The sequence below is a fragment of the Manis pentadactyla genome, chromosome 14, assembly GCF_030020395.1.
Source record: "Manis pentadactyla isolate mManPen7 chromosome 14, mManPen7.hap1, whole genome shotgun sequence".
NCBI lineage: Eukaryota > Metazoa > Chordata > Mammalia > Pholidota > Manidae > Manis > Manis pentadactyla.
This window is the reverse complement of record NC_080032.1, coordinates 74787446-74801995: the sequence shown is the minus strand read 5'-3', so window position 1 is coordinate 74801995 and position 14550 is coordinate 74787446. Positions and strand designations below refer to the sequence as shown.

At 34.6% G+C, this 14550-nt stretch overlaps 1 protein-coding gene across 8 annotated transcripts in view; it reads right to left on the bottom strand.

Annotated features, from left to right (window-relative positions):
* PIK3C2G (phosphatidylinositol-4-phosphate 3-kinase catalytic subunit type 2 gamma) overlaps positions 1–14550 on the bottom strand; it is a 378973-nt gene that overhangs the window by 323158 nt on the left and 41265 nt on the right. For 7 of the 8 annotated variants that reach the window (XR_008993799.1, XM_057492030.1, XM_057492029.1 and 4 more), the window contains 2 exons: positions 11090–11247; positions 5748–5862 (listed from right to left, as the gene is read on the bottom strand). Coding sequence is in view for 6 of the 8 variants with exons in the window: in XM_057492030.1 (XP_057348013.1) it covers positions 5748–5862; positions 11090–11247 (273 nt within the window). In the remaining 2 variants the exon portion in view is untranslated. Of the gene's footprint in view, positions 1–5747; positions 5863–11089; positions 11248–14550 lie in introns of those variants that run through there. The other variant, XM_057492034.1, reaches the window with a different exon arrangement.

Sequence of the window (14550 nt, the reverse complement as noted above, 5' to 3'; positions counted from 1 at the left end):
ATGCCAAAAGATCTTAGCTACTTCCTCAAAGCCTGGTTGATTCATCAAGTAGTTACTTGTTGTGACTATTTCAAAAGTCTGATATACCATCGGGAAGAAACCAGGGAGTTTAAATTTTGCCTTTTCTTCAAAGTCGAGAAAAAACTTAAGTAGCAATTAAATATAATTTAATCTCTATCTTCTTTAAAGAGAACAGATTAAGAAGCACAGATCTGATATCACAAAGAGAACCTAAAATGAGAACAGTCTTTCTTCATCATTTTCCAAAAGTGGTAGTGTATTTTCTGCTTGTTAGTTCATTATATTTTAACAACCATATAAAGTTTTAAATTTATTTAGAACTACATTTCACAGGAGCTCAAAGCAGTCCCTACATGATGAAAAGTCTAGTAGAGAGCCAATACAATTTTTACATTTGGAAATAAAGAATGCTAAAATGTAATTCTATAGCTCACTTGTAAAGTAAAAAAATACATTAAAAATTCAATTTTTAAAAGATAAAGAGATTATTAAAGGGGGTTAGCTCATTTTCTCAAAGCAATAATGACACAGTAGCATTACCAATAATAGGATTTGTTTTGATAATATGTATTTGCTTAAATAGTCTCAAATTAAAAAAAATTTTTTTTCTTCTAATCAGAAATTTGGAAATGACCACCTTTGGTAATTATGATTTACCTTTATTTTAGTCAAAATATTTCTAAACATTTCCTCACTAAAGACTGAAAAATTTTAAATATGTCAGGAAATGAGTGTTCTCTAAGATTTATTTCCTTGTGTTTGACTGAAATGATTAATGTTGAATTATAAACCCATGTTTAATGCACAGATGTATGGTCATTATCCCTAGTGAAACTTTATCCCAGTAATTTTTATTTTTCAAGTGGCCCTATATCATGAAGAAGACTTTGTTATAGACTGGAAGAACTGTGGGCTTCAGAGCCAGAGACACCTGTGCTATCCTGACTTTGCTCCCGCAAATTTTGTGACCTTTAGGAAGGCATTTAATTTCTCTTAGGCTCAATATTCCTATTTGTAAAATTGTGATAATCATGCTTCTCTTATATGAGAATGAATGGTGCTTACTACACGAAAATTCTAGCCTGTGAGAGGCTTACTACATGAAAATTCTAGCCCATGAGAGGCTTTTAATAAGTGAAGTAGATTTTGTTGTGGTTTTTATTGTTATTATTATTCTCATCTCCATGCCACTTACTTAAGCATCCCTGCTTTTGTCAGAGCTCCAGTTTTCCAAAAGCATAGTTATCTCTCTGGTTATTAAAAACAATTTTTTAAATTCATTCCATTTGAATTCCTGCCAGTCTTTCTCATTAGTAGAGAAATTACCCCTTCAGAGAACTACTAAACTCTTCATCCACCTTTTTGATCCCATCCTCTCTCATCATGGACTTTGACTCACCACTGATCCCTTCGGTGCCTTTAGTCCTTCCTTCTCCATTGGCTCTTTCCCTTCAGGTTATGAATACTTTCTATCTCTCTCTTACCCAAATTCTCCAAATCTCCAGGCCAATTCCCCTGAGCATCTCAAACTCCGCCTTTCTTCTGGCTTTTACCACCATTCGTTACTTCCGAGAGAGCAATCTGCATGTGCATTTCTCCTAATCACCTGTGTTCTCCTTAGCTCATTACGATCTTGCTTTTTCTCTTCCACTTTACTAAAATTACTCTTACTTGAGTTACCAGCTAACTTCTCAGCTGCCCACTTAATAATGATCTTTCAATATCCACCTAATATTTGTTTTCAGCATTTGATATATTTACTTGTTCCATGATATTCTTTCATTTCTTCTTGTCCCACAACTCAAATTACTTTTTCTCAATTTTTTTTTCTGCTCCTTTTCCTCCTTCCAGCTTTTAAATATTGATGCTCCTAGGATATTTTCTTTTGTCACTTTCCCTGTGTGGTCTTAATCTATTTTGAAGACTTCTTTTCCCTTTTAGAAACAAGATCCCCTCATCCAGACCAGTTTTCTTAGAATCTGCTCTGCTTTCTCAATATCGGACACACCTCAGCACTCACATACTCAACATGTCTCTAACTTGATTATTTTGTACCCCCCAAAGCTTCTCTGTCTCTGAATTATGCATCATTGTTTGATTTTGAACTCAACATTGAACCTGGCCCTCAACTTCTACTTCTTTCTCCCATGCAGTCCCACATATTCAGCCACCAAGTTCCATTAACTCTACCATATTATTGTCCCATGGGTTTAATGCCTCCTGCTTATCCCACTGCTGTTACTTTAGCTGATGCCCTGTCAGTCTTTCCTGTGTTCGGTAATGGTCTCCTAACCTACTTTCTAGCTCTTTGTAAGCATATATTATTATTCATACCATGATTTAAATGCATCTTTCCCAAAAGAAATAGTTTATTTCCTTAATCTCCTGATAGCAAAAAAAGGCAGGTTTATTATAGAAGTTTTGTAAATTAAAAACATAAATGAATAAATATCATCTGAATTGTAGTTCTTTTTCAGGGAGTAACTAGTCTAAAATTTCAGTGTGTAAGATTCCATTTTATTTTACAAATATAAACATGACTTCTTTTTAACATGTGGTTTGAAAATAGATCTTTTCATCCTAAAAACTATGATATATATTTTTATATCAAGACATAATGTTGTATTTACTATGTTCATGACCTATTTTACCACTTTTTGGAGTACTATTGGAGATTTAGTATTTTTTCCCCAGATTTCTTTTGTTGTTGTTACTATCAGAAATAATGCCATGGTGAATATACTTTACATATAAGTCTTTTTTGTATAGTAATGATCATTTCCTTAGAAATACTTGTAAGAAGCAGAATTGCTGAAACAATGACCTGTTTTTGACACATTTCTATATAGATCATTGACACATTTTGGACAAAATTCCCTTCAATAAATGCCATATCAATGTATATTTCTAGAAGCTGTTTGGATATTGTCAATTTTACCACTAAATTTCATTATAACTGTTTTAACTATTTAATAAGCAACATGGCATCTCATTGTTTTAACTGCACATTTGTTATCAGTTAGGTTAAACTCTTTCAATGATTTCATATCCTTGGAATTGGTGTTCACATTCTTAGGCTATTATTTCCTTGATACTATATTTTTAAAACAGAATTTAAGTATATTTTTTATATTCTAAGGCTATCACTCACATTTTATCACATTCTAATTTCTTTCCTTAGTGTTTATTCTTTAAATACAAGTTATTTATTGACTTCTTTGTACCATTTCCATATTCTTGCCACAAATCGCTCTCTCTGTGAAATACAAGCAGTTGTTAAATAGTAATTCTAATACTGCCTAATTCTAATAATTAAAAAAAAATCAAATAGACCTTGTAGTAACTAATGTAATGGCTTTATGAATTCTTACCAAGGAAGAGAGCGAGGGTTATATATAACTCATCTTTGTATTCTCAGTGATTAACAAAATGTCTTGCACATCTGTGGTTCTAAATAGGAGATGAATTAGACTATTACAGTCCCTGCACCCACAACACTCCATATATTTTTCACCATGGGCTCCAGCATGAAGAACCATTTCCCATTTCCTGTATTCCTCTTGAAAGCTTTTTCAGTATTGTTTTGTAGTTAATATCTAGGGCTAAGCAGGCAGCCTAATCCAAGTTTGAAATCAGACTTATGCCTCAGACTTCTCATCTGTAAAACCGGTTATTACCTTATCTGTCATACTGATATGTTTATAAGACTTAGGTGTCTACCCAATCTGAAGTAATCAAATAATTATCACTTGATAAATGATTATCATCACCATCATCATCTCTACAATCAAAGCGAGTCAAATACTCCAGCTGAAGTGTGGCACTATCACTGTTAGAGTCTAATTTATTACCTAGTGCGTTATTACCTTACTACATGTTGCCTGTATTCCCTCTATAGAAAATCTTTATGAACAGATTTCTAAGTATTTAAAGATTTTTTAAAAGACAAATCACATAGATATAAACTAAGAAAAAATTGGAATGACTTAGATGTTAGAAAGAACAGTAATGAATATTCCAATTAAAATAAATCATATCAATAAAGGTAGGCTGTTAATCTTAAGTAGTAAGCAAATCCCTGGTATATACATGTCCTTCAATTTCCATTAGGGAATAAATGGCTCTAATTAATCTATAGTAGCAATTGGCAACTTTCCTAGCATAATAAAACCCAGGTAAATTAATTTTTAATAGAGATAAATGACTATGAAAACATTTTAGAAATCTATTATGCTTATATTAACAAGGAAAGAGTAAAATGATACAACATTTTTAGTAATCAATACTGGTGCTATCTAATTATAGACGACTCACCCATTTGAAATAGTAAGTCAAGATCCATTATCAATTTTCTCCATGTTATACTTTCCCAGATTTCTATATGTTCAAAACTTTTATTTTCAAGGTATTTCCTACTGATAATGCTAAGTTTAATGATAATGTTCTTGTTCTTTGCAAATAATGTTTGCCATCAGTCAAAGTCCAGAAGTGCATTTGGAGACATGCATGCTGAAAAGATGAATATTAACGTGTTTTCAGTAGTATAAGATTACATTACTCTCCTTTTTCTTTGGATATGCTATCAAAATTAGATGTTGGGAGAAGGCAGCAGCCTTGTCATTGAGTGTGTTAATAGGTTCAAGTAGACAAGGAAAAAGGGACATATCTGTGAGAAAGCAGCAAAACCTCTGTGATTTCATATAAATATTTATTACTTTTATAACTGGAGACACAAAAAGGGAAATAAGTCTTAAAAGTCACAGTTAGTATTGCACAGTAAGACTGGATTTGCCGATTATATCATTAAGGTCACCAAATTACCCATGAAATATTTTCAAGCAGTCATGTTGAAATAATAATGACAGCAAGAATGGGTATTTCAAAAGAAGACATGTTTACTTTCATGAGACTATCATCTATCTTTAGATACTTATAGAAATACAAAGAGGAAATGTAAATGGCAATCCACTTCATTGAACATTTTAGTCTTTATTACTTTTCTATTATGAATAACTATGCAATACCTGTGGAGAAATATTTCCTCTTTTTAAGGTCGTATATATTTTCAGGTTGGTGTTTCAGGCAATTTAGGCCAGTCATTAATTATGGTGCATTGTGAGAAGGTGAGTTTTCTATCAAATAAGTATTTGCAGTTGATATACAGTACATGAGAGCAGACTTTTCTAATTGTTTTCAAAGGTGCCTGAATAGTGTTTTAAAATGTACTCTTTCATGGTAATATTATAATGCTTATACTCAAACTCTCTCTGATTTTTAAAAATCAGTATTTAATCAACATGTTAATACTATGCCAAATCAAATAATTACATATTATAAAATAATTTATTCTTTTAATTGTGATCAGTCCTAATAAGATTTATATAGGTAAGGTGACTTGGTTTGCCCAGAATTTTCTTGGTTTCAAAACTGCAAGTCCCAAGTCCTGGGAACACCCACAAGTTCTGGTCAAACTGAGATGATTGATCACCATAGTTACAGGCCACTTAAATACATGTTGCCATAAATACACAGAATACAAAATAAAACCGAGAAAAAGTCTGTCAAAATGACTGGCAAAATTTCAAATTCACCTTAAAAGGAGAAAAATTTATTTAATTATGTTGTTTATGAGCATAATATTTATACAATGTCTATTTAAAAGAAAAAAGGTGCTGCTTAACATGGGTTATAACAATGATGAAGATTTGACTTAATAGAATACTTACTTCTGTAAAAATTCTTCATAGCCACATATACTTAGAAGATGATCCTTGGGGAATAACTGGTCATTTCTACCAAAATGTAGAATTTCTGCGATTAGGTCTTTGGCAAGATAATTAGCTAAAAACAAAGTGAAAAATAAAAAGTAAGAACTTTTCTTGTATTGACTGGGAAAAATGTTTAGTTATATTATGAACTATAATGGTTTAGCTCCACCCAAATATTTAAAAGGAATTAAATGAGATGCAACATCTCATTTATTACTCTGGTTGTTAGATTTGGAGATATTTTTGAAAAACATTGCATTTTCTTTCATCAGTCTGTCTTCATATAACATAACAGAGCCGAGTATTCTTTATTCTTTCTGTTAAAACCTTTGGTACACTGTAGATCTGCATAAAAAAATATTCTGTGGGTAACCTTTAGGGACTTGAGAGATGCCAAAGAGATTACACAGTGAGTGATGAGTGGCCAGCCAAGAGTCTAACCTAAATCTGTCAGATTCCAAAGCTTGTGCTTGTAATGATTCTAAGTCTCCCCAGCTGATCATTCTTTTCCCATGTAGGAATCATCCAAGGTTCTGTCTTGAACAGCATTATAATGATTTTAGTGAACATATGCTTTGTTTTTCCATCTTTGCTGGGACTCAAAGTATAAACATACTCTAGGATAAAGTACTTTGTCTTCTCACATCCACATTCCACAATTTCCCTGCTAAGATTTTACCTACACGTGCCATTTAATGGTGACCAGAACCAAGCTATGATAATATTTGTCTATGGAATATTTCCTAATTACAAATAATAAATAGTATGGGACTTATTTAATACTATAAATGATACTTGAAAATTATATCTACATCTATCTACAGAGTGTGTTTTGAATGGGACCATATGGTCTGAATCAATGAAAGCAAGTGCAACAGACTGTACTGATGATCCTTAGCCATGAGAATTTGAACTGCGTACTGTAAACGTTCAACTGCATTCATCTGAGTTATGTTGTGTTTTCAATTATTTGTTTACTCCACTGTGGATTCTTTTACAGCCATACCTTTTAGTTTGGAGGGAAAGGTTTTTGACACAAACTAGCTAACAAGAAATAGTGCAAGTGATATTACTGAACCTGGCACAAAGAAACAAAGGAAGAGTGTAATGTTGGATTTAAAAATAACTTTTGTGGTAGATCAAGATGTTCAAAGAAATGGTTGGAGATACAAATGGTGAAGATCACCATGGAATTAGGGATTGTGAAAATGCTTTGACACGGGAGAGAATATCTTAAACATTGCTGCTTGGGGATAAAAATTGAAATAGTATGAATTAAAGCTAGACGAAAATATGGCCACAGGCAAAATCATGACTATAAAAGGACTTTGCCAAGGAGTGAAAAGCATTGCCATTATATAATGGCAGGAAAATATCTCCAAAGACATGAGTTCACTTTAATTAATCTGATTATTCCATTTCCAGGACTGTATCCACTGTGTAAATGGGCCATTCATGAATTCATTACTTCACTATGATCATCTTTCCCCTTAACATGAAAGATTCCATAAGACATTTTTAGCTATTACTGCTCCCCTGTGGTTTGGTTTGATATCCTCCACTACCTGCTTCATGTTACTCTTTGGGTGTTTCATTATTACTTCAAATTTGGCATGTCTAATGCTGAGACGATCATTTTTCTCTTCAAAGCCAATGATTTTGGTGTGTGTGAGTCAAACTTCTCATCCATATTGTAAGCCAACAAATACTGTGGTTTCTTTTAAGTAGACTTTGTCCCTGTACCTTCATTTTGGTAGCTAATACAATACATTTCCCAACTTCTTGTGGTCTTTCACCTGTGCAATCCTTCTCAGTCTGTTGACCGTATTGAAAAAGCTAAGTCCCATTTGAAGATTCTTTATACTTCTCTGCACCCTACATTTAGTTTTTGAATGCCACATTCTCGAATCCTTTACACCTCTTTTAAAATATAAATGTCACTGCTTTTTTTCTAAATCTTACTTCTTCAACTGGGATCCTTCCTGCACTTGGTTCCTGTTTCATCAATTAAAGTCTGCCCTCTTTTATATATTCAATATTCTTCATTCCAAATATGCTTTTGTCTTTTCTTTAAAACGTTCGATTTCTATTTAATCTTCCAATAAAATCTCTCCTCATCTATTCCATTCCTTTTAAAAGTATCTTTTTTTTTTAACTTCCTGTTACTGCCAAACTGCTTTAAAGAGTAGGTAACTTCTACAAACATTTCTCATTTACTCATTAATCTTTGCAAACTTGAAGTAGGGCAGGAACATGGGACAAGAAACATGATTAACTTTTCCTGCCTATGATGAAAAATGCTGAGATATAAACAGTATAGTAAGAACAGGAGAGACTCCACTTAAGGCTAAGATTCCATTTTAAAAAACAGGCGTTAGGAGGTAAGATTCCTGACATATTCTCTGATAATCAGCCAACAACTGACCATATCTTAGGGCAGGACAAGTAGTCCTAAATGAAATGCCCCCTTTCTTTGCCTTTGGGAAGTTCTCAGAACGAATTCTCACTCCATCCAGTGGTCTGTGGCTGCCCCAAATCCTGGGGTGGTGGGGACCTAGATCCCATGCTGTGCAGATCCAAGTGAACACTGGACACCAGGTGAACCTGGCTTTGGGAGTTGGCAAAGGATCAGCCTTATGCCACTCAGGAGTCCAGTGCGCTTCCTTTTCCTCCCTCTGTTCTTCGCTCTCTCCTGCCTACAAGGCAGCTGCTGTTCACTACTACTCTTGCTTTAATGAATTTCTTCCTTTCCTGTCCAACCTGTTCAAGAATTCTTTCTCATTTAAAGTCAAGTACTCTGACCCATCCAGGTTGAGATTTCACCTAGTGCTCAGAGACAGACCTGTCCAGCCACAGCTGTTCGACAACAAACTGACTTCTACTTCCAACACTTTGCAGATCACAAATGGCCCATAATACAGCTCCAATCACGTGACATTTAAACCCAAAAGGTAGTTGAAAGTAAAGACACTGGCGTTAGAGCAACTTTGGAGTTAGAAATAAGAACTTGGGAATCATTTTCACTGAAGTGATAGCTGAACATTGTGAAACAGAGAATTCCTCATTGAAAACACCTTCCCTGGACAGATTCCCTGTCCTCACTCTGACAAAACTGTGTTCTTTTTGGATGAAAACCCCTAACCCTCTCCAGTCTCTTTGTACTTAATCTATATTTCTTAAATTGCTAATAAAAGCCTCTATTGTTTATCAAAATTATTCTTGATGTGTTCCTCAGATTTTGGTTCTTTAGAGCACATCTGTGTTACTACCAAGACACTAATATGAAATGGTGAAATGATTACAGTTTGGGCATAAAGATTATTTTAAAGTGAAAACACTTTAAATCTTATCTGAACTTCCCTTGTCTTGTTAAAGCAAAGACTTCCTAAAATAAAGCTACCCTTAGTTGGCTTATGATGGATTTTCCTGCAAATTCCAGGAGGAAGATAGACTACTCATCTATGAGCATAAAAAAAAAAAAAAGAAGAAAGAAAACATAACCCTCCATATTTTCCTACTGAACCCTGATCATCCCTCCCCCCAACACTTTTGTATTATGTTGGTATACAAACCATTACTGAGTAAACCCTGTGCACATATGTAGGAAAATTGTTTTTTCTCCTGTTAATCTGTCTATTGTCAGTTAAGTCTAAAGTAAGTAAAGTTTTCTTCCCAACAATGGTATAGACTATGTTTTCATGAATGTGTCCTTTCTCCTCCTCTGTTCCTTCCACCTTCTTCTGTACTGCACCATTCCTCCTCCTCCTCCTTCTTATAAAAACTTTTAATATCTTTGAGGGCACAAATATCCTCTTTACCATTATACATCTCTAACACTAAACACAATTGACCGATCACTTTACTGAAATTTCTCATATAAGTAAAAAAATGGCCTACAGCTTGCCAAACTAAAAAAAAGAATGTCCAGAGGCAGCAAGAGATGTTGGAAATTAAATACTGTAAATTGGAAGAACAAAAGTAGTCTCCCTAGTTCACAATTATTCTCTCTTCTCCAGCAGCTGAAGCCAAGATGACCCAGACCCTGGGCCATTTGATTGGATCAAGGTACAGCATCACTCATCTCGGCTGGGCAATAAGAATTCTGCTTTTAGAAATTTGGAATTGGATCTAAAAGAGAGATTTGACTTTCTTTAGGTAGCTGGCCAAAAGCACTTAAGCTTGAGAGCTTGGCTTTCCATGTGTTCTGGAAAAGCAAGGGAAACGAATCAGCAGAAAGCAAGAGAAACATGAGAAACAGTTATATAGAAAGGAGATGAGGTGAGAGGTATACAGGAATTTTGCTCTGCTTCATCTGTGCTTTTAGTATCTTCCTGAATGTTTGCTGAATTTCTGCTCTGAAGTTCTGTGAGAAATCCCTATACTCTTTAAAAAGTGGTTGGTTGGTTTGTTTTCTTCTTAAGCCAGCAGGAATTGGTTTCTGTTAGTTTCAAACCAGATGTTCCAAACTAATATTCCCACATAATAATAATATGTTTACAGTTATCTACTAACTCAAAGCCTTGACTAGAGGCCTTGGCTAAAGAAACAAATAATAATAACAATAATATTCAATGAATGTAAATATTTATTACATCACTATTTGTCAAGAAACCGTAGTTGATATGTAGATACTCTAGTAGCAACTAAATGTTTAAAGAACTAATAGTGTTTTGCAAAACAGTTGACTATAACAGGGAAATAAAATATTAAGCAACTTTAAAGAGGTACTAAAACTTCAGAAAATTTGAGTTGCTACAGATGACTTGAGGAAAAAAATAATCATCTAGTGAGTTTGATAAAAATACAGGTTCTGAGATCAATTCCCAGATACTGATTCACTAAGTCTAGTTACACTGGGCGGGCTGCACAGGGCTACTCTAAGTTTCACTGGAGGAGCAGAGACTGCCATAGAAGTCTATTCTACTTCACAATTTATTTACATTTGAATGAAATTGTCATTAATGGCTAGGAATGGCCATTTTCAGTTATATTACATTTTCATCTAGAATCTTTTTGAAATTTAGTTTTTGTTTTTAATATACTAAAAACCTGCTCTACTTGCTATTAGTAGTTCACAAAAGGAAAATGAGGTGTTGCGGGGGGTGAGCTAAGTGAAAAGAGTTCTTAAAAACAATAGCTAAATAAATGTCAACAAAAGGTTTCCAGCTGTTTTCCTCTTCACTTCAGGGCAAAATACTAGTTAATAATGTCTCTTTTAATGCTTTCAGTCTGGGGACTCAAGGCTATGCCCTTACACCAGCTTGATGTAGATTTTTATACTTATTTGCAAGTTTGCTTACCATATGGCATAAGATGAAGTAGTTGTGTTGAGTTCCCAGTAAAAATATTTATACTAAACTTAGTATTAGAAAAAAGCTGATGTGGAAATGCTGTCGTGGTGCTCCAGATCTTCCCAGAATTGGAATTAATGTCAGCTGCATGATATGCTTCTCTTACTCTGGAAAACATATGTGGAAAAAATACTTAGGACAAGATTATACAACCCTTCCTGCAGGGCTTTGCAATCAAGAATACATTGTCATTCATAAAATAATGAAAATTCACTCTGAACAATGGTTTTCTGCTTCATTAACATTGTTTTTGAGGACTGAATTCCTCCCCTTGTTTTTACTAATGCCCAACTTTCCCAAGCTAGAAGTCATTCATGTAGATTTAAGGATTTTGGTAAATAAATAGATAAATTCTCTTGTTTGTGTCAAATTGGCTATTTTCTGTAAATTTTTGGATTTTACATATATCTTTGGATTTTAGATAAATAATTGAGTCCAGAAGTCATTTGTGCATTCTGAACAATTACTTATTGCTCATAAGAGAATCACAAGACAGTTTATCCTTGGTCCCAGAAGCCCTGAGTTTGAATCCTAGCTCTTTCACTTAGTAGTTTTATGGTTAAGAGGCAAGTTATTTGACTAGTTTCATTTTTTGCACAAAGGAGGGTATTTATGTATACTTCAAAGGTTATTATGAAAGGTTTACACATGCAAAGGCATGTAAAGACTTTTGTAGTGTGTAAGTCACTATACCTATATAATATATCATTAGTATCATTATATATGATTATAGCTGAATCTCTCTGGGTCCATGTTTTATGCTTACATGTAGAATATAACAAAATTATTTGCAAGTAGCTATTTAAAATATTTTTGATGATGAATATGAAATCTTGTGGGTTTTTTGATGAATATGTAGACATCTAAATTTTTTAGTATACTTCCTAAACAGAAAGTTATATATTCTATGTAAAGAATATATGTTATACAGTCTATGATGTTTCAATATGCATTATATCCTTGGCATGCATTCTAACTATTTGTGCAGCATTTAAGTAGTGCCAGGCCCATTGAAGTAGCTCAATCTCTATGCCCTTAAATTCCATTGATGCATCCCCTCCTTGAGGAACCTATCAAATGGAAATGCTCATAATCATCAAAGGGGCCTGGCATGCATCGGAATCATCTTGTTTTCTGGGTCCTATCCCCATTGTTTCTGATTCAGACTGTGGGACTGAGTTAGAGCAGGTACATGGGACAAGCATCATGATTGACTTTTCCTGCCTATGATGAAAAATGCCAAGATATGAACAGCATAGTAAGAACAGGAGGGACCCCATTGGAAGGCTGAGATTCCATTTTAAAAATCAGGGAGTTAGGAGGTAAGACTCCTGACATATTTTATGGTTATCAGACAATAACTGACACTATTTTAATGCAGAGCAAGTAGTCCTAAATGATATGTCCCCACTACTTGGGAGTAATCACTGTCTTGGAGAAGAATAGGATCAATAAATTCCTTGTATTAAGTTTATCTTACAGAATTATCTAGAGGACTGACTGAATGGTGACATACTCTCTCTCACTGGAGAAAGGCATCATAAGACCACAAGTCAAGCCTATGCTGGAAATCTGCCCTCTGGTCTTTGCCCTATTCTTGAAAGCCTTAAAAGACAGAGTCTTTTAAGTGCACCTCATCTCTGAGGCTTTCCTTACTCCCCTTTTAATAAAGACCTCTCTCCTAACTTAACTGCATTTTGTCTCTGCGCTCTTCCAGTGGTAAGCGTCTTTGTTGCTTTGCTATTTCATTCAATTTTATGTACTTAAGCACAAGTCTTCTCTCTCTCTTTTCTACTTCAGACAAGTAGGGAATCACTGCTGAGACCTCTGATTTGGGCTTTTGAGTTGCCATCACCTGGGTGGCCCAGACAGGACTGCAGCTCTATGATCATGCTCTTTAGAAGCCTTCCTGTGAGTCTCTTTTCTTTGCTTTGGGAAGTTCTCAGGACATAATCTCACTCCATCCAGTGCTCTGTGGCTCCCCCAGATCCTGGTGTGGTAGGGGCTTAGTTCCCATGCTGTGCAGACTCAAGTGGACACTGGACGCCAGGTGACTGGCTTCAGGAGTTGGCAAAGGATCTGCCCTATGCTGAGCAGGATAAGTTCATGAGTTTCCCTTCTCCCTCTGCTCTTCCTTGCTCTCTACTGCCTGTAAAGCTGCTGTCATTCAGTACTAGTCTCACTTTAATGACTGCCTTCCTTATCTACCCTCATTTGAGTGGGTCAAGACTTCTTTCTCATTCAGAGTCAAGAATGCTTCCGCCATCCATCCATGTTGAAGTTCCACCTCGTGCTCAGGGAGAGACCCCCCCAGCTGCAGCTGCCTGACAACAGAACCAAAATTTCCCTCTTAACATTTCCAAGTGAGCTGTTACTGCTTATGCTCCAGAATTGTAGTTTAGGAACCACTGCTCAGGATAAACATATTTGCCACTGTCCTTTGTTACACCCTTCAACAAAGGTCTAGATTCCAGTTGTAGATTGAGGAGTTTAATGATTTAGCATTCACCACGTGACTAAGATTCTAAGCAATGCATACATGATTTAAGCTTTTACTATTTTCGGGAATTAAATTAAAAATGCAAGTTCATGACCCATTCTCTCCTAAACCTTTGCTGAGTATCTACTGTGGGGCAAAAATTTATTTCATATGCCATGCCGTTTTATTGTATTTTTTACAAAAATATGACATGTTTCTGGAAAGGTGGGGCTTAAAAGTATGTCACAATAAGAAACCAAATCCAACAAATCACAGTCCCTCTTCAAAGGGAGTATAACAGGAATGTGAACAACATATTTAGGTGTGGCTATTTAAATATAAGGCATCTGAAAAAAATAGATGAAGTAAGATATATAAATACATTCTATTGTGGCTTTTCAGAAATTATAGATTCTGTTAGGAAATTTGGCTTTCAAATTCAATTTGAATTAAGTTTATTTTTTTACATAGGTCCTAAAAAATATTTTCTGTTTGTGAATAGTGCACTTGTGCACAAAATAATTATGCATATATAAGTGCAATAATTTTATATATGAATATTTTCCAATAAAAATTATTGAAACCTCAAACTGTCACTATTTGCAGATGATGTGATATTGTACATAAAAATCCCTAAAGACACCACTCCAAAACTACTAAAGCTGTTATCGGAATACAGCAAAGTTGCAGGATACAAAATTAATACACAGAAATCTGAGGCTTTCCTATACACTAACAATGAACTAATAGATAGAGAAACCAGGAAAACAATTCCATTCACAACTGTAACAAAAAGAATAAAATACTTAGGAATAAACCTAACCAAGGAAGTGAAAGACCTATACCCTGAAAACTACAAGACATTCTAAAGAGAAATTAAAGAGGACACTAACAAATGGAAACTCATACCATGCTCTTGGCTAGGAAGAAT